Raw genomic sequence first — 20,915 nt, forward strand, 5'->3', positions numbered from 1 at the left:
CATTTTTTCTTACCTTAAAAAATTTGACTTTTTCCCTGTGGGCTGTTAGGCTCGCGGGGGCTGAAAATGCTTCATTTTATTGCGTCATTCTTGGCGCTGACTTTTTTGGCGCAAAATTTTTTTCTGTTTCCGGCGTCATACGTGTCGCTGGAAGTTGCGTCATTTTTTGACGCTCTTTTGCGTCAAAAGTGTTGGCGTTCCGGATGTGGCGTCATTTTTGGCGCCAAAAGCATTTAGGCGCCTAATAATGTGGGCGTCTTATTTGGCGCTAAAAAAATATGGGCGTCACTTTTGTCTCCACATTATTTAAGTCTCATTATTTATTGCTTCTGGTTGCTAGAAGCTTGTTCACTGGCATTTTTTTCCCATTCTTGAAACTGTCATTTAAGGAATTTGATCAATTTTGCTTTATATGTTGTTTTTTCTATTACATATCGCAAGATGTTCCACGTTGCAACTGAGTCAGAAGATACTTCAGGAAAATCGGTGCCCGGTGCTGGAGCTACCAAAGCTAAGTGTATCACTTTTGGTATCTGTTCCTTCAGCTGTTGTTTGTATTAAATGTTATGACAAACTTGTTAATGCAGATAAAATTTCCTTTAGTACTGTTACATTACCTGTTGCTGTTCCGTCAACATCTAATACTCAGAGTGTTCCTGATAACATAAGAGATTTTGTTTCTAAATCCATTAAGAAGGCTATGTCTGTTATTTCTCCTTCTAGCATACATAAAAGTCTTTTAAAAACTTCTCTTTTTTCAGATGAATTTTTTAAATGAACATCATCATTCTGATACTGATAATGGTTCTTCTGGTTCAGAGGTTTCTGTCTCAGAGGTTGATGCTGATAAATCTTTGTATTTGTTCAAGATGGAATTTATTCGTTCTTTATTTAAAGAAGTATTAATTGCATTAGAAATAGAGGATTCTGGTCCTCTTGATACTAAAACTAAACGTTTAAATAAGGTTTTTAAATCTCCTGTAGTTATTCCAGAAGTGTTTCCTGTCCCTGATGCTATTTCTGAAGTAATTTCCAGGGAATGGAATAATTTGGGTAATTCATTTACTCCTTTTAAAACGTTTTAAGCAATTATATCCTGTGCCATCTGACAGATTAGAGTTTGGGACAAAATCCCTAAGGTTAATGGGGCTGTCTCTACTCCTGCTATATTTTTAGCGGATGTTGCTGCAGCTTCAACTTTTTGGTTAGAAGCTTTAGCGCAACAAGTAACAGATCATAATTCTCATAGCATTATTATTCTATAACATGCTAATTATTTTATTTGTGATGCCATCTTTGATATCATTAGAATTGATGTCAGGTATATGTCTCTAACTATTTTAGCTAGAAGAGCTTTATGGCTTAAAACTTGTAATGCTGATATGTCAACTTTGCTATCCCTTTCTTTCCAGGGTAATAAATTATTCGGTTCTCAGTTGGATTCTTTTATCTCAACTGTTACTGGAAGGAAGGGAACTTTTTTTACCACAGGATAAAAAATCTGAGGTAAATTTAGGTCTAATAATTGTTTTTGTTCCTTTCATCACAACAAGGAACAAAAGCCTGATCCTTCATCCTCAGGAGCGGTATCAGTTTTGGATACCTTCTTCACTTTGGAATATATCCAAGCCTTATAGAAACCCAAAGCCAGCTCCTAAGTCCCCATGAAGGTGCGGCCCTCATTCGAGCTCAGCTGGTATGGGGCAGTTTACGTTCTTTTCAAAGAAATTTGGATCAATTCCGTTCACAATCTCTGGTTTCAGAACATTGTTTCAGAAGGGTACAGAATTGGCTTCAAGTTAAGGCCTCCTGCAAAGAGATTTTTTTCTTTCCCGTGTCCCAGTAAACCCAGCAAAGGCTCAAGCATTTCTGAAATGTGTTTCAGATCTAGAGTTGGCTGGAGTAATTATGCCAGTTCCAGTTCTGGAACAGGGGCTGGGGTTTTATTCTATCTCTTCATTGTACCAAAGAAGGTCAATTCCTTCAGACCAGTTCCGGATCTATCAATATTGAATCGTTATGTAAGGATACCAACATTCAAGATGGTAGCTGTAAGGACTATCCTGCCTTTTGTTCAGCAAGGGCATTATATGTCTACAATAGATTTACAGGATGCATATCTGCATATTCCGATTCATCCAGATCACTTTTAGTTTCTGAGATTCTCTTTTTTAGACAAGCATTACCAGTTTTGTGGCTCTACCGTTTGGCTTAGCATCAGCTCCAAGAATTTTTACAAAGGTTCTCGGTGCCCTTCTGTCTGTATTCAGAGAACAGGGTATTGGTATTTCCTTATTTGGACGATATCTTGGTACTTGCTCAGTCTTCACATTTAACAGTATCTCATACGAATCGACTTGTGGTGTTTCTTCAAGATCATGGTTGGAGGATCAATTTACCAAAAAGTTCATTGATTCCTCAGACAAGGGTAACCTTTTTAGGTTTCCAGGTAGATTCAGTGTCTATGACTCTGTCTTTGTCAGACAAGAGAAGTCTAACATTGATATCAGCTTGTCAAAACCTTCAGTCACAATCATTCCCTTTGGTAGCCTTATGCATGGAAATTTTAGGTCTTATGACTGCTGCATCGGACGCGATCTCCTTTGCTCATTTTCACATGCGACCTCTTCAGCTCTGTATGCTGAACCAATGGTGCAGGGATTACACAAAGATATCTCAATTAATATCTTTAAAACCGATTGTACGACACTCTCTGACGTGGTGGACAGATCACCATCGTTTAGTTCAGGGGGCTTCTTTTGTTCTTCCGACCTGGACTGTAATTTCAACAGATGCAAGTCTTACAGGTTGGGGAGCTGTGTGGGGGTCTCTGACGGCACAAGGGGTTTGGGAATCTCAGGAGGTGAGATTACCGATCAATATTTTGGAACTCCGTGCAATTTTCAGAGCTCTTCAGTCTTGGCCTCTTCTGAAGAGAGAGTCGTTCATTTGTTTTCAGACAGACAATGTCACAACTGTGGCATACATCAATCATCAAGGAGGGACTCACAGTCCTCTGGCTATGAAAGAAGTATCTTGAATTCTGGTTTGGGCGGAATCCAACTCCTGTCTAATCTCTGCGGTTCATTTCCCAGGTATAGACAATTAGGAAGCGGATTATCTCAGTCGTCAAACGTTGTATCCGGGCGAATGGTCTCTTCACCCAGAGGTATTTCTTCAGATTGTTCAAATGTGGGAACTTCCAGAAATAGATCTGATGGTTTCTCATCTAAACAAGAAACTTCCCAGGTATCTGTTCAGACCCCGGGATCCTCAGGCGGAGGCAGTGAATGCATTATCACTTCCTTGGAAGTATCATCCTGCCTATATCTCTCCGCCTCTAGTTCTTCTTCCAAGAGTAATCTCCAAGATTCTGAAGGAATGCTCGTTTGTTCTGCTGGTAGCTCCAGCATGGACGGATTCTTTTTCGGATGGCCTCTTGCCAACTGTGGGCTCTTCCGTTAAGACCAGACCTTCTGTCGCAAGGTCCTTTTTTCCATCAGGATCTCAAATCTTTAAATTTAAGGGTATGGAGATTGAACGCTTGATTCTTGGTCAAAGAGGTTTCTCTGACTCTGTGATTAATACTATGTTACAGGCTCGTAAATCTGTATCTAGAGAGATATATTACAGAGTCTGGAAGACTTATATTGCTTAGTGTCTTCTCATCATTTTTCCTGGCATTCTTTTAGAATTCCGAGAATTTTTTTTTTTTACAGTTTCTTCAGGATGGTTTAGATAAAGGTTTTTCCGCAAGTTCCTTGACAGGACAAATCTCTGCCCTTTCTGTTCTTTTTCACAGAAAGATTGCTAATCTTCCTGATATTCATTGTTTTGTACAAGACTTGGTTCGTATAAAACCTGTCATTCAGTCAATTTCTCCTCCTTGGAGTTTGAATTTGGTTCTGGGGGCTCTTCTAGCTCCTCCTTTTGAACCCATGCATTCATTTGGACATTAAACTTCTTTCTTGGAAAGTTTTGTTTCTTTTGGCCATCTCTTCTGCCAGAAGAGTCTCTGAATTATCTGCTCTTTCTTGTGAGTCTCCTTTTCTGATTTTTCATCAGGATAAGGCGGTGTTGCGAACTTCTTTTGAATTTTTCCTAAGGTTGTGTATTCTAACAACATTAGTAGAGAAATTGTGGTTCCTTCATTATGTCCTAATCCTAAGAATTCTAAGGAGAAATCATTGCATTCTTTGGATGTTGTTAGAGCTTTGTAATATTATGTTGAAGCTACTAAGTCTTTCTGAAAGACTTCTAGTCTATTTTTCATCTTTTCTGGTTCTAAAAAAAGCCAGAAAGCTTCTGCCATTTCTTTGGCATCTTGGTTGAAATCTTTAATTCATCATGCCTATGTCGAGTCGGGTAAAACTCTGCCTCAAAGGATTACAGCTCATTCTACTAGGTCAGTTTCTACTTCCTGGGCGTTTAGGAATGAAGCTTCGGTTGATCAGATTTGCAAAGCAGCAACTTGGTCCTCTTTGCATACTTTTACTAAATTCTACCATTTTGATGTGTTTTCTTCTTCTGAAGCAGTTTTTGGTAGAAAAGTACTTCAGGCAGCGGTTTCAGTTTGAATCTTCTGCTTATGTTTTCATTAAACTTTATTTTGGGTGTGGATTATTTTCAGCAGGAATTGGCTGTCTTTATTTTATCCCTCCCTCTCTAGTGACTCTTGCGTGGAAAGATCCACATCTTGGGTAGTCATTATCCCATACGTCACTAGCTCATGGACTCTTGCTAATTACATGAAAGAAAACATAATTTATGTAAGAACTTACCTGATAAATTCATTTCTTTCATATTAGCAAGAGTCCATGAGGCCCACCCTTTTTGTGGTGGTTATGATTTTTTTGTATAAAGCACAATTATTCCAATTCCTTATTTTATATGCTTTCGCACTTTTTTCTTATCACCCCACTTCTTGGCTATTCGTTAAACTGATTTGTGGGTGTGGTGAGGGGTGTATTTATAGGCATTTTAAGGTTTGGGAAACTTTGCACCTCCTGGTAGGAATGTATATCCCATACGTCACTAGCTCATGGACTCTTGCTAATATGAAAGAAATGAATTTATCAGGTAAGTTCTTACATAAATTATGTTTTTATTCTCCAGCCTCTTGCATGCATTGCCCCAGTCACTGCTGCAGCGGCTTTCTGGTTCGAGTTTCTTGAAGAGGCTCTACAGGTGGAGACCCCGTTGGATGATATCCTAGACAGGCTTAAAGCTCTTAAGTTGGCAAATTCATTTATTTCTGACGCCGTTTTTCATTTAACAAAACTAACGGGTAAGAATTCAGTTTTTGCCATTCAGGCACGTAGGGCGCTATGGCTTAAATACTGGTCAGCTGACGTTATTTCTAAGTCTTAGCTTCTCAACATCCCTTTCAAAGGGCAGACCCTATTCGGGCCTGGATTGAAGGAGATCATTTCTGATATTACTGGAGGAAAAGGCCACGCCCTTCCCCAGGATAGGTCCAACAAATTAAGGACCAAACAGACTAATTTTCGTTCCTTTCGAAACTTCGAGTGGCGCAGCTTCAACCTCCTCTACTGCAAAACAAGAAGGAAATTTTGCCCAGTCCAAGCCAGTCTGGAGACCTAACCAGGCTTGGAACAAGGGAAAGCAGGCCAAAAAACCTGCTGCTGCCTCTAAGACAGCATGAAGGAGTAGCCCCCGATCCGGGACCGGATCTAGTTGGGGGCAGACTTTCTCTCTTCGCCCAGGCTTGGGCAAGAGACGTCCAGGATCCCTGGGCTCTGGAGATTGTTTCCCAGGGATATCTTCTGGATTTCAAAGCCTCATCTCCAAAGGGGAGATTTCATCTCTCACAATTATCTGCAAACCAGACAAAGAGAGAGGCATTCTTACGTTGCGTTCAAGACCTTCTGGTTATGGGAGTAATCCACCCAGTTCCAAGGGAGGAACAGGGGCAGGGATTCTATTCAAAACTGTTTATAGTTCCCAAAAAAGAGGGAACTTTCAGACCAATCTTGGATCTCAAGATCCTAAACAAATTTCTCAGGGTCCCAACCTTCAAGATGGAGAATATTCGAACCATCCTACCTATGATCCAGGAGGGTCAATATATGACTACCGTGGACTTAAAGGATGCTTATCTCCACATTCCGATACACAGAGATTGTCATCGGTTTCTCAGGTTTGCCTTCCTAGACAGGCATTACCAGTTTGTGGCTCTTCCCTTCGGGTTAACCACGGCACCAAGAATCTTTACGAAGGTTCTAGGGTCCCTACTGGCGGTTCTAAGGCCACAAGGCATAGCGGTGGCTTCTTACCTAGACGACATTCTGATACAGGTGTCGAATTTTCAAATCGCCAAGTCCCATACGGACATTGTTCTGGCATTCCTGAGGTCTCACGGGTGGAAGGTAAACGAAGGAAAGAGTTCTCTCTCCCCTCTCACAAGAGTTTCCTTCCTAGGAACTCTGAAAGATTAGAAATGAAGATTTTTCTGACAGAGGTCAGGTTGTCAAAGCTTCTAACTTCCTGCCGTGCTCTTTATTCCACTTTTCAGCCGTCAGTGGCTCAGTTTATGGAAGTAATCGGCCTAATGGTAGCAGCAATGGACATAGTTCCGTTTTGCCCTTCTACATCTCAGACCACTGCAACTTTGCATGCTCAATCAGTGGAATGGGGATTACACTGATTTGTCCCCTCTGCTAAATCTGGATCAAGAGACCAGGGATTCTCTTCTCTGGTGGCTATCTCGGGTCCATCTGTCCAGGGGAATGTGTTTCCGCAGGCCAGAATAGACTATAGTGACAACAGATGCCAGCCTTCTGGGCTGGGGCGCAGTCTGGAACTCCCTGAAGGTTCAGGGTTCATGGACTCAGGAGGAAGCCCTCCTTCCGATAAACATTCTGGAACTAAGAGCGATATTCAATGCTCTTCAGGCTTGGCCTCAGCTAGCTGCGGTCAGGTTCATCAGATTTCAGTCGGACAACATCACGACTGTAGCCTATATCAACCATCATTGGGGTACAAGGAGCCCCCTGGCAATGTTGGAGGTTTCAAAGATAATTCTATGGGCAGAGGTTCACTCTTGCTATCTCTCAGCTATCCATATCCCAGGAGTAGAGAACTGGGAGGCGGATTTCCTAAGTCGGCACACTTTTCATCCGGGGAGTGGGAGCTCCATCCGGAGGTATTTACCCAGTTGGTTCAACTATGGGGCAAACCAGAACTGGATCTCATGGCGTCTCGTCAGAACGCCAAGCTTCCTCGTTACGGGTCCAGGTCCAGGGATCCCAAGGCAACGCTGATAGATGCTCTAGCAGCGCCCTGGTCCTTCAGCCTGGCTTATGTATTTCCACCGTTTCCTCTGCTCCCTCGTCTGATTGCCAAGATCAAGCAGGAGCGAGCTTTGGTGATTTTGATAGCTCCTGCGTGGCCACGCAGGACTTGGTATGCAGATCTGGTGGACATGTCATCCTTTCCACCATGGACTCTGCCGCTAAGGCAGGACCTTCTACTTCAAGGTCCTTTCAAACATCCAAATCTAATTTCTCTGTGTCTGACTGCTTGGAGATTGAACGCTTGATTTTATCAAAGCGTGGTTTTTCCGAGTCGGTCATTGATACCTTAATTCAGGCTCGAAAGGAAAATCTATCATAAGATATGGTGTAAATATCTTCATTGGTGTGAATCCAAGGGTTACTCATGGAGTAAAGTCAGGATTCCTAGAATCTTATCCTTTCTCCAAGAGGGATTGGAGAAAGGATTGTCTGCTAGTTCCTTAAAGGGACAGATTTCTGCTCTGTCTATTGTTTTGCACAAACGTCTGGCTGAGGTTCCAGACGTTCAGGAGTTTTGTCAGGCTTTAGTTAGAATCAAGCCTGTGTTTAAACCTGTTGCTCCGCCATGGAGTTTAAATTTAGTTCTTAAAGTTCTTCAAGGGGTTCCGTTTGAACCTTTGCATTCCATAGATATTAAACTTTTATCTTGGAAAGTTCTGTTTTTAGTAGCTATCTCCTCGGCTCGAAGAGTTTCAGAGTTATCTGCTTTACAGTGTGATTCCCCTTATCTGATTTTCCATGCAGATAAGGTAGTTTTGCGTACCAAACCTGGGTTTCTTCCTAAGGTAGTATCTAATAAGAATATCAATCAGAAGATTGTTGTTCCTTCATTATGTCCTAATCCTTCCTCAAGCTACAAGCTACGAAGGATTTTCTTCAAACATCTGCTTTGTTTGTTGTCTACTCTGGACAGAGGAGAGGCCAAAAGGCTTTGGCAACTTCTCTTTCTTTTTGGCTGAGAAGCATAATCCGCTTAGCTTATGAGACTGCTGGCCAGCAGCCTCCTGAAAGAATTACAGCTCATTCCACTAGCGGTGGCTTCCACATGGGCTTTTAAAAATGAGGCCTCTGTTGAACAGATTTGTAAGGCGGCGACTTGGTCTTCGCTTCATACTTTTTCTAAATTCTACAAATTCGATACTTTTGCTTCTTCGGAGGCTATTTTTGGGAGAAAGGTCTTACAGGCAGTGGTGCCCTCCGTTTAAGTTCCTGCCTTGTCCCTCCCTTCATCCGTGTCCTAAAGCTTTGGTATTGGTATCCAACAAGTAATGGATGAACCCGTGGACTGGATACACCTTTACAAGAGAAAACTAAATTTATGCTTACCTGATAAATTTATTTCTCTTGTGGTGTATCCAGTCCACGGCCCGCCCTGTCTTTTTTAGGCAGGTGTTTTTTATTTTTAAACTACAGTCACCACTGCACCCTATAGTTTCTCCTTTTTACTTGCTTGTCTTCGGTCGAATGACTGGGGGTGGCAGTTACGGGAGGAGCTATATAGACAGCTCTGCTGTGGGTGTCCTCTTGCAGCTTCCTTTTGGGAAGGAGAATATCCCACAAGTAATGGATGAACCCGTGGACTGGATACACCACAAGAGAAATAAATTTATCAGGCAAGCATAAATTTTGATTTTTGTTCAGCAAGGTCATTATATGACCACGATAGACTTACAGGATGCATATCTTCACTTTCTGATTCATCCAGATCACTATCTGTTTCTGAGTTTCTCTTTTCTAGACAAGCATTGCCAATTTGTCGCTCTTCAATTTGGCCTAGCGACAGCTCCAAGATTTTTTTCAAAGGTTCTCGGTGCCCTACTCTCTGAAACCAGAGAGCAGGGTATTGCAGTTTCTCCTTATTTTGACAATATCTTGGTACTAGCTCAGTCTTTACATTCTGCAGAATCTCACACAAATCAACTAGTGTTGTTTCTTCAAAGATATGGTTGGAGGATCAATTTACCAAAAAGTTATTTGATTCCACAGACAAGGATCACCTTTTTAGGTTTCCAGATAGATTCAGTGTCCATGACTCTGTGTCTAACAGACAAGAGACAAATAAAATTGGTTTCAGCTTGTTGGAACCTTCAGTCTCAGTCATTCCCTTCAGTGGCTTTGTGCATGGAAGTTTTAGGTCTCATGACTGCAGCATCGGACGCGATCCCCTTTGCTCGTTTTCATATGAGACCTCTCCAGCTTTGTATGCTGATTCAGTGGTGCAGGGATTATACAAAGATATCACAATTGATATCCTTAAATCTCAATGTTTGACTCTCTCTGACTTGGTGGTTAGACCACCATCGTATAGTTCAAGGGGCCTCCTTTGTTCGTCCAACCTGGACTGTAATCACAACAGATGCAAGTCTTTCAGGTTGGGGAGCTGTCTGGGGATCTCTGACAGCACAAGGGGTTTGGAAATCTCAAGAGGCGAGGTTACCAATCAATATTTTAGAACTCCGTGCTATTCTCAGGGCTCTTCAGTTTTGGCCTCTATTGAAGAGAGAACCATTCATTTGTTTTCAGGCATATGTCAATCATCAGGGTGGGACTTGCAGTCCCCTTGCTTTGAAAGAAGTATCTTGGATAGTTGCTTGGGCGGAATCCAGCTCTTGTCTAATTTTTGCGGTACATATCCCAGGTGTAGACAATTGGGAGGCAGATTATCTCAGCGGTCAGACTTTACATCCGGGAGAGTGGTCGCTCCATCCAGATGTGTTTTTCCAGATTGTTCAGGTCCAGGGATCCTAAGGCGGAGTCGTGGATGTGTTAGCAGTGCCTTGGTTTTACCAACCTGCTTATATCTTCCCGCCTCTAGTTCTTCTTCCAAAAGTTATCTCCAACATCATCATGGAACATTCGTTTGTGTTTCTGGTAGCACCAGCATTTCCTCACAGGTTCTGGTATGCGGACCTTGTCCGGATGTCCAGTTGTCAACCATGGCCACTTCCTTTAAGACCAAATCTTTTGCCTCAAGGACTATTTTTCCATCAGGATCTCAAATCATTACATTTGAAGGTATGGAAATTGAACGCTTAGTGCTTAGTCATAGAGGTTTCTCTGACTCAGTGATTGATACTATGTTACAGGCTCGTAAATCTGTTTCTAGGAAGATTTTTTATCAAGATTGGAAGACGTATATTTCATGGTGTTCTTTTCATAAATTCTTCTGGCATTCTTTTATTCCTAGAAATTCCTAGAATTTTACAGTTTCTTCAGGATGGTTTGGATAAAGTTTTGTCTGCAAGTTCCTTGAATTGACAAATCTCTGCTCTTTCTGTTTTATTTCACAGAAAGATTGCTAAACTTCCTGATATTCCCTGTTTTGTTCAGGCTTTGGTCCGTATCAAGCCTGTCATTAAATCAATCTCTCCTCCTTGGAGTCTTAATTTGGTCCTTAGAGCTTTACAGGCTCCTCTTTTTGAGCCTATGCATTCTTTGGATATTAAACTACTTTCTTGGAAAGTTTTGTTCCTTTTGGCTATCTCTTCTTGTGAGTCACCGTTTCTGATTTTTCATCAAGATAAGGCAGTTTTGCGGACTGCCTTATATTTCTTGTGAGTCACCTTTTCTGATTTTTCATCAAGATAAGGCAGTTTTGCGGACGTCATTTAAATTTTTACCTAAAGTTATGAATTCTAACAACATTAATAGGGAAATTGTTGTCCCCTCTTTGTGTCCTAATCCTAAGAATTCTTTGGAGAGATCCTTACATTCTCTGGATATTGTAAGAGCTTTGAAATATTATGTTGAAGCTACTAAAGATTTTAGTAAGACTTCTAGTCTATTTGTTGTCTTTTCTGGTTCTAGGAAAGGTCAGAAAGCTTCTGCCATTTCCTTGGCATCTTGGTTAAAGCTTTTGATTCATAAGGCTTATGTGGAGTCTGGTCAGACCCCACCTCAGAGAATCACAGCTCATTCTACTAGATCAGTCTCCACTTCAGTTGATCAGATTTAAAAAGCAACGACTTGGTCTTCTTTGCACACATTTACTAAATTCTACCGTTTTGATGTTTTTGCCTCTTCGGAAGCAGTTTTTAGTAGAAAAGTTCTTCAGGCAGCTATTTCAGTTTGATTCCTCTGCTTATGTTTTAAGTTTTTTCTTTTCAATTATAAGAAAAACTTATTCTTTTGGTTGTGGATTTAATTTTTCAGCGGAAAATGGCAGTTTTTTTTTTTTATCCCTCCCTCTCTAGTGACTCTTGTGTGGAGTTCCACATCTTGGTTATTACTATCCCATACGTCACTAGCTCATGGACTCTTGCCAAATACATGAAATAAAACATAATTTATGTAAGAACTTACCTGATAAATTAATTTCTTTCATATTGCCAAGAGTCCATGAGACCCACCCTTTTTATGGTGGTTATGTTTTTTTGTATAAAGCACAATTATATTTCCAGTTCCTTTGTTGATGCTTTTTTCTCCTTTTTTTATCACCCCACTACTTGGCTATTCGTTAAACTGAATTGTGGGTGTAATGAGGGGTTTATTTATAGGCATTTTGAGGTTTGGGAAATTTTGCCCCTCCTGGTAGGATTGTATATCCCATACGTCACTAGCTCATGAATTCTTGCCAATATGATAGAAATTAATTTATCAGGTAAGTTCTTACCTAAATTATGTTTTCACCCGTGTTGTGAAAAAAAACTTACCTTTTAATCTTGACAGCCGCTCCAGCTTCCTCCGCCCGTCACAAAGCCTCTTCCTGAGTCTAAAATGAGGAATCCGGCTTCCTCCAATCACGGCTTCGAATCAGACACAGATTCCCCCGGGGGAGGGGGGGAAGCCGTGATTGGAGGATGACCAATCCATCATTTCTGACGTCAGAAATGGCTTTGCGACGACCGGGGGAAGCTGGAGCGGCTATCAAGTTTAAAAGGTTAGTATTTACTTTATGAAATGTAAATTTTGATGAATTAAAGTACCCCTGTTTTGAATCAAATATTTAATAAACGGGCACTTTAGCATCAAAATTTACATTCACTTTAATGGTTCATATCACTGGTTTGAATGCCATCTAACCCATTAGATATATGCAACTTTAGAATAACATAAGGTTAACTTTTTTGTTTTATTCCAGCACCCTCACAGGGCACCGAACCTGCCTATTCTGAATCTAACGAGTCTACTTCAGTGGTCATCCCTGCAGTGAACTCAACTGGGGCAGATGCCTCATCCTCCAACCCTCCAGTTTCAACACAAATAACTCCCATCATAGACAGCCAGAGGATTGGTCCAGTCAACCAAGGACCCTTACCACCTGGGTATGTGAAGAAGCGGAGTCATAAATACATGTTTAGGAAAAGTTACATGGTGCAGTAAAAATACGTTTTTGAACAAATTATATAGGAAAAAAAGATTTCTAAAGATGGGTTATATGGTGAAAATGATGTACAATTGCACATGGTTTTTTGGACTGTAAAAGAGATTATGGGTAAGCTGCTGTTGAACCAGTAGATAATAAAGAGTTTTATATCTTAATAAGTGTTAATGTAATTTAGTCACTTCATAATGTGAATAAATATATTTTCTTCTATTATTAGCTGGGAACAGCGTGTGGATCACAATGGGCGTACCTACTTTGTGGATCATGTGGCAAAAAGAACCACATGGGACCGACCAGAGCCCCTTCCACCTGGGTGAGTGTGATACAAAACCTCCACTTAAAGGGACAGTCTAGTCCTACACATGATTCAGATAGGGTATGTAATTTTAAACAGCTTTCCAGTTTACTTTTATCACCATTTTTTCTTTGTTCTCTTGGTATTCTTAGTTGAAAGCTAAACCAAGGTAGGCTGATGCTAATTTCTTAGACCTTGAAGGACGCCTCTTATCTGAATGCATTTTGACAGTTTTTCACAGCTAGACAGTGCTAGTTTACGTGTACCATAAAGATAACATTGTGCTCACTCTCATGGATTTATTTTTGAGTCCGCACTGATTGGCTAAAATTGTCTGTCAAAAGCACTGAAATAAGGGGGCATTCTGCGGAAGTTTAGATGCAAGGTAATCACAGAGGTAATAAGTGTATTAATGTAACTGTTGGTTATGCAAAACCAGGGAATGGGTAATAAAGGGATTATCTATCTTTTTAAACAATAAATTGAAGAAGAAATTTGCTCATGATGATAGGTGATCATATGAAAATAGGTATGAAGAGATACACTGAATTTTTGCCAAGCCTATGTAATAAACTGGAAGCAAATTTAAAGAGAATCACATGTATAGATATTCACCCTGACCTGATAAATGTTATTACATGTTACTATGTTTATCTATTGCAGCGTGTTTCAGATCCAGTCATTTGAACACAATAGCATGTCCGGATTTCATAATACTTTAGGGTTATCAATGCCTCAGGCAGCCTTTAAATTCTAGAGAGCAGATACTGACTGAGAAATGCTGCTCTTTGAGGGAACAAGATAAGTTGTGTTGTATTTTTCCAATGCATGTTCTACTTAGAAAGTGTAATGCCTTGTAAAGTCCTTAAATTAGTCCAGTATGTGGTTAAAGCATCTCATTAACAAATAAAATATATTTTGGATTTGCAACTTTAAACGTTATACGCAGGACAGGTTTGAAATATCACATGGGGATGTGTTTAATTCCTATTGCATTTCCCTTTGTACGGCTCTATGAAAAGCTTTCTCTTCCCATGTGCTGGCTTCTGCACACTGGTTCCCTTACCCCTGAACATGTGCTTCCCCTTGCACACATTTATACAGTTACTCCCACTGTCAGCTGCTGAATAATATCCACCAGTGCTTAACCCCTTAAAGCACAAATAGGAATAGAAAAAAATATACACCTCCTGCATATCCCTGCACCAGGTGCTCTCATCCAAAGCACAAACACCTTTTCGAGACAGATATATATATAAGTTGAAGCCGTTCAATTCTTATATCACAAATGCGAAGTACCACTTGTCAGCAATGTGCTGTGATAAATTCAAGAAAGAGATTATTGCAGCCATGTCCTTAATTGTAAAATAGTTTATTTTATTGTATTTAAAAAAATATAAAATTAATTAATTTCACAGACCTGGTAGATGTCGGTAAGTACAGTGCACTGGATGCAATTACCACCGACCCCCAATTTGCGTCACCTGACCCGTTTCGCCATAGCTTTATCAAAGGTGACTGGTATTCTGACTAAAAACGTCAGCTTTTAAATATCCCTCTGATCACGTGACCGCAGGCTATAAAACTGGAAGTGACGTTTGTGGGGATATTATAGCCAAAAGAAAAAAATGGCACTAGAGGCTAAGATGTTACTAGGCAGAATATCTGACATTTCAACTTGAATGTTAATACAAAGTTACCTTATAATCAATTTCTCTCATATAGGTTTCCCTGCCACAACATGCTGAAGCTCTCCTATTATCTTCAAAGACAACACTATAGTGTATATATTTTTCATGATAGGTTATAGGCAAAATGCAGATTTGCAATCTATTTTGACATCTTCTATTACAATTACACACTATAGTTAAAATTCCATACATATTAAAAAGCTCTTACTGTCTAATTATTCTAAGAATACGAACTACTCTGTTAATAGCCTGATAGAGATTTTACATAACTAATGTACAGGTATACCCCGCTCATACAGCGGGTTAGGGACCAGAGCCTCGCTGTAAAGTGAAAAGCGCCTTAAAGTGAAACAAGGCAGTTTTAGCTCTCTTTTCACTTGCCAGTGTGTTTAAAGACTTGAAAACCTGTTTAAAAAACTAACCTATATTAGGGGTGCAATAGTGCTATGTTTAGTTTAACACTAACATAGCACATTATTTAATAAAAACTGTACCTGTAAAAAAGGGACAATTACTGTAGTACCATTTGCCAGACTATAACACTGATACACAGATTGCACTGTAATGCTTTAAACAGAGTGAACTGCGCATAACAAAATGGTGCCAGTCACTTTTCTCGCAATATCACGATGATTACAGCACTGTTTCAAAATCCTTGGAGGTTGAACTTCAGCTCCACAAAGCGCTGTATTAGCGAAGCGCTGTAAAGTGAGGTATACCTGTATGTTATTGAAAAACTCATATTAGCATCCCCATATACTTTGTTACTCTTTGTTGCCCTTTATTATTATTATTTTATTATTATACTTTATTTATGAAGCTCCATCATATTCCACAGCGCTGTCCATGGATACAGTTAATTTAAATAAAACAATAATATAAGACTTGTAAGAGACAGGACAGAATTTACAAACACATACAGGAGGAATTGAGGGCCCTATTCCTGTGGGAACTTGCAATCTAGATAGGGTAGGAGGTTGAGAAACAGGAGGTGAGGACTGCAAGATTGAATGAGGCAAATGTTGTTAGGTAAGAGAAATATTATTGAGTTGCCCTTTCATCGTTTTCATTTCCAGGGTATATATAAAGGGTTTTTCTATTGCAACCCAATGGCTGATTTTTCTTAAAACTATAGAATGAGGAACAAAAGACTGCAATTACGCTCATATTATACTCATTAGCCTAAGAAAAGGTCTACATCCCATCTAGCATTTATTTCATTAGGTTCTTTTGTTTGTAAGAAAAATATCCATTTAGTTTCTTTTAATAACAATTTTTTTAACCTGTCTCCTCCTCTTGGAGACTTAGGAAGGCAATCTATTGCCTGGATTTGAAATGCATTAGTAGGGTTTGGATGTTTTGAAAAATGTTTGTTTGGCTACCCTGGTTCACTCTGGATATCATTAAAAAGTTCTCTTGCTCTGTCTTTTAGCATACGACTCGAGCAACCTACATACTGTTCTTTACACAATGAACAAGTGATTAAATTTATTATACTCTTGTGCTCTCTCCCCCTCTCTTTTGGCTCTCTCCCCCTCTCTTTTGCTCTCTCTCTCTCCCCCCTCTCTTTTGCGTTCTCATTCTCTTTTGTGCTCTCTCTCTCCCACTCTCTTTTGCACTCTCTCTCTCCCCCCTCTTTTGCGCTCTCTCCCCCTCTCTTTTGCGCTCTCCCCCCCCTCTTTTGCGCTCTCTCCCCCCCTCTTTTGCGCGCTCTCTCTCCCCCCCTCTTTTGCGCGCTCTCTCTCCCCCTCTCTTTTGTGCGCTCTTTCCCCCTCTCTTTTGCATTCTCTCTTCCCCCTCTCTCCCCCTCTCTTTTGCGCTCTCTCCCCCTCTTTTGCGCTCTCTCCCCCCTCTCTTTTGCCCTCTCTCCCCCCTCTTTTTGCGCACTCTTCCCCCCTCTTTCACACGCTCTCTCTCCCCCTCTCTTTTGCACTCTCTCTCTCCCCCTCTTTTTTGCGCTCTCTCTCTCCCCCTCTTTTTTGCGCTCTCTCCCCCCTCTTTTTTGCGCTCTCTCCCCCCTCTTTTTTGCGCTCTCTCCCCCCTCTTTTTTGCGCTCTCTCCCCCCCTCTTTTTTGCGCTCTCTTCCCCTCTTTTTTGCGCTCTCTCCCCCTCTTTTTTGCGCTCTCTCCCCCTCTTTTTTGCGCTCTCTCCCCCTCTTTTTTGCGCTCTCTCCCCCTCTCTTTTGCGCTCTCTCCCCCTCTCTCTTTTGCGCTCTCTCCCCCTCTCTCTTTTGCGCTCTCTCCCCCTCTCTCTTTTGCGCTCTCTCTCTCCCCCTCTCTCTCCCCCTCTCTCTTTTGCGCACTCTCTCTCCCCCTCTCTCTTTTGCGCTCTCTCCCCCTCTCTCTTTTGCGCTCTCTCTCCCCCCCTCTCTTTTGCACTCTCTCTCTCCCCCTCTCTTTTGCGCTCTCTCTCCCCCTCTCTTTTGCGCTCTCTCTCCCCCTCTCTTTTGCATGCTCTCTCTCCCCCTCTCTTTTGCGCTCTCTCCCCCTCTCTTTTGCGCTCTCTCCCCCCTCTCTTTTGCGCTCTCTCCCCCCTCTTTTTTGCGCTCTCTCCCCCCCTCTTTTTTGCGCTCTCTCCCCCTCTTTTTTGCGCTCTCTCCCCCTCTTTTTTGCGCTCTCTCCCCCTCTCTCTTTTGCGCTCTCTCCCCCTCTCTCTTTTGCGCTCTCTCCCCCTCTCTCTTTTGCGCTCTCTCTCTCCCCCTCTCTCTTTTGCGCACTCTCTCTCCCCCTCTCTCTTTTGCGCTCTCTCTCCCCCTCTCTCTTTTGCGCTCTCTCTCCCCCCCTCTCTTTTGCGCTCTCTCTCTCCCCCTCTCTTTTGCGCTCTCTCTCCCCCTCTCTTTTGCGCTCTCTTTCCCCCTCTCTTTTGCATGCTCTCTCTCCCCCTCTCTTTTGCGCTCTCTCTCCCCTCTTTTGCGCTCTCTCCCCTCTTTTGCGCTCTCTCTCCCCTCTTTTGCGCGCTCTCTCCCCTTCTCTTTTGCACGCTCTCTTTCCCCCTGTCTTTTGCACGCTCTCTCTCCCCCTCTCTTTTGCAAGCGCTCTCTCCCCCTCTCGTTTGTGCGCTCTCTCTCCCCCTCTCGTTTGTGCGCTCTCTCTCCCCCTCTCGTTTGTGCGCTCTCTCTCCCCCTCTCGTTTGTGCGCTCTCTCTCCCCCTCTCGTTTGTGCGCTCTCTCTCCCCCTCTCTTTTGCGCGCTCTCTCCCCCCCTCTCTTTGCGCGCTCTCTCCCCCCTCTCTTTTGCCCTCTCTCCCCCCTCTCTTTTGCCCTCTCTCCCCCCTCTCTTTTGCGCACTCTTCCCCCCTCTTTCGCACGCTCTCCCCCCCCCCCTTTTGCACTCTCTCTCCCCCTCTTTTTTGCGCTCTCTCCCCCTCTTTTTTGCGCTCTCTCCCCCTCTTTTGCGCTCTCTCCCCCTCTCTCTTTTGCGCTCTCTCCCCCTCTCTCTTTTGCTCTCTCTCCCCCTCTCTCTTTTGCGCTCTCTCTTTCCCCCTCTTTTGCGCTCTCTCTTTCCCCCTCTTTTGCATGCTCTCTCTCCCCTTCTCTTTTGCATGCTCTCTCTCCCCCTCTCTTTCTTTTGCGTTCTCTCTCTCTTTTGTGCTCTCTCTCTCCCCTCTTTTGCGCGCTCTCTCCCCTCTTTTGCGCGCTCTCTCCCCTCTTTTGCGCGCTCTCTCCCCTCTTTTGCGCGCTCTCTCCCCTCTTTTGCGCGCTCTCTCCCCTCTTTTGCGCGCTCTCTCCCCTCTTTTGCACGCTCTCTCCCCTCTTTTGCGCTCTCTCCCCCTCTCTTTTGCGCGCTCTCTCCCCTCTTTTGCACGCTCTCTCCCCTCTTTTGCGCTCTCTCCCCCTCTCTTTTGCGCTCTCTCCCCCTCTCTTTTGCGCGCTCTCTCCCCCTCTCTTTTGCGCGCTCTCTCCCCCTCTCTTTTGCGCGCTTTCTTTCCCCCTCTCTTTTGCGCGCTTTCTTTCCCCCTCTCTTTTGCGCGTTCTCTCTCCCCTCTCTTTTGCGCTCTCTCCCCCCTCTCTTTTGCGCTCTCCCCCCCTCTCTTTTGCGCTCTCTCCCCCCCTCTCTTTTGCGCTCTCTCCCCCCCTCTCTTTTGCGCTCTCTCCCCCCTCTCTTTTGCGCTCTCTCTCCCCCTCTCTTTTGCGCTCTCTCTCCCCCCTCTTTTGCGATCTCTCTCCCCCCTCTTTTGCCCTCTCTCTCCCCCCTCTTTTGCCCTCTCTCTCCCCCCTCTTTTGCGCTCTCTCCCCTCTCTCTTTTGCGCTCTCTCCCCCCTCTCTTTTGCGCTCTCTCCCCCCTCTCTTTTGCGCTCTCTCCCCCCTCTCTTTTGCGCTCTCTCCCCCTCTCTTTTTTGCACTCTCTCCCCCTCTCTTTTTTGCGCTCTCTTTTCCCCCCTCTCTTTTGCTTTGTCTCCTTTTTTTTTGCTCTCTCTTGCCATCCCTCTCTTTTGCTCTCTTTCTCCCCCTCTCTTTTGCTCTCTTTCTCCCCCTCACTTTTGCTCTCTCCATCCCTCTCTTTTGCTCTCTCTCCATCCCTCTCTTTTGCTCTTTCTCTCCCCTCTCTATTGCTCTCGCTCTCCCCTCTCTATTGCTCTCTCTCTCCCCTCTCTATTGCTCTCTCTCTCCCCTCTCTATTGCTCTCTCTCTCCCCTCTCTATTGCTCTCTCTCTCCCCTCTCTATTGCTCTCTCTCTCCCCTCTCTATTGCTCTCTCTCCCCTCTCTCCCCCTCTCTCTCGCTCTCTCTCCCCCCTCTCATTTTCTCTCTCTTCCCTCTATTTTGCTCTTTCCCCTCTCTTCTGCTCTTCCCCCTCTCTTTATCTCTTTCCTATCTCTTTCTATTTCTCTCCCCTCTCTCTCGCGCTGACCGCGTCCGGCCATGCCCACACCCCGCCCGGCCACGCCCACGCTCACTTTCGCCGCAAACAGCATGCGTTTGTCCTCGTGCTGTCTCTACTGCGCATGACAGCGTCGGACAAACACACTTGGCCTTTTATATTATAGGATACTTTGATGTACAATCTAACCGATACCTTATTTTGTATTCCTTGTTAATGGTTGAAGAAATAAAGGTATCCCCTGTTTTGATGTAAGAGCAATTTAAACCTGGATGATGCCCACACTTATAACAACAACCCTTTTTGGATAACCAACATTCTTTTGTTTTAGTTCTGTTGTTAGGTTGTCCCCAAATGTTGGTGATCTCTTTGCTATATATCTGCAGCCCTTTTACAAAATGTATTCCAAATTAGAATCTGTCTGCTGTATATTTAAATAGTTTTTTATGATATTTATGTTATTAAATTGTTTTCTGTATGCTGTTATAAAGTTAATACGCTGTGGTTTGTTCCTGTGTTTATTATTTTGGAATTTGCTCTATTGTATGCAAATATGTATCCCCCTAGAACACTTCACTTCCTTCAGCAAAGGATATCAAGGGAACAAAGCAGATGTGATAATAGAAGTAAATTGAAAAGATGTTTAAAATTGTATGTTTTATCTTTAAAGAAAAAATTGGGTTTTATGTCCCTTTAAGTAAATCGATTACGCAAAGCAGCTAAATGTTTTTCCTCGCATACTTAAGCTAAATTGTACCAGGTTAGTGCATAAATGTCTGTAAATACTACTGTGTGTAATCATTTAGCTTAAAGGGATAGGCAAGTCAAAATTAGATGGAGCATGTTATTTTAAGACCCTTTTAAATTCACTTCTATTTTCAAATTTGCATTGTCCTCTTGGCATCTATTGTTTAAAAAGAATATGTACATATCCTACACTAGTTGGAGCTAGCTAGTGATTGGTGCCTGCATACATTTGTCTCTTGTGATTTGCTGACTAGATGTGCTCATCTAGCTCTCAGTAGTGCATTGCTGCTCCTTCAGCAAAGGATATCAAGGGAACAAAGCAGATTTAGTAATCGAAGTAAATTGGAAAGTTGTTTAAAACTGTATGTTCTATCTGAATCTTCAAAGAAAAAAAATGGGGTTTTTAAGTAAATATATTATGCAAAGCAGCTAAATGGTCTTCCTTGCATACTTTAGCTAAATTGTACCAGTTCAATGCATAAATGTCAGTACAAACAGCGTTTATTAGAAAACTGTTTGAGACTATTCTTTCTCGCATCTAGACAGAGCAGAGGGTTCTACCCACCTTCTCCTTTGTATGGTTTAGTTTTCATACTGGTCCATTAGGTCTGATTTGGTTCTACAAGATTGTGATTAAAATCAGATTTACACTAATGATTAGCTGGATCACACTAGTACTTCAACATAATATTACAGTTTGATGCTATATCAAGAAAACTGGT

The 20,915-nt window shown here is 42.4% G+C and overlaps 1 protein-coding gene across 1 annotated transcript in view; it reads left to right on the forward strand.

Moving 5' to 3' along the window:
- ITCH (itchy E3 ubiquitin protein ligase) overlaps positions 1-20,915 on the forward strand; it is a gene marked incomplete at its 5' end in the record, with an annotated part of 589,083 nt that overhangs the window by 235,471 nt on the left and 332,697 nt on the right. Inside the window, 2 exon segments of the mRNA XM_053713073.1 lie at positions 12,397-12,580; positions 12,860-12,955. Coding sequence (XP_053569048.1) covers positions 12,397-12,580; positions 12,860-12,955 — 280 coding nt within the window.

Source organism: Bombina bombina, chromosome 1 (assembly GCF_027579735.1).
Source record: "Bombina bombina isolate aBomBom1 chromosome 1, aBomBom1.pri, whole genome shotgun sequence".
NCBI classification, from domain to species: Eukaryota; Metazoa; Chordata; class Amphibia; order Anura; family Bombinatoridae; genus Bombina; species Bombina bombina.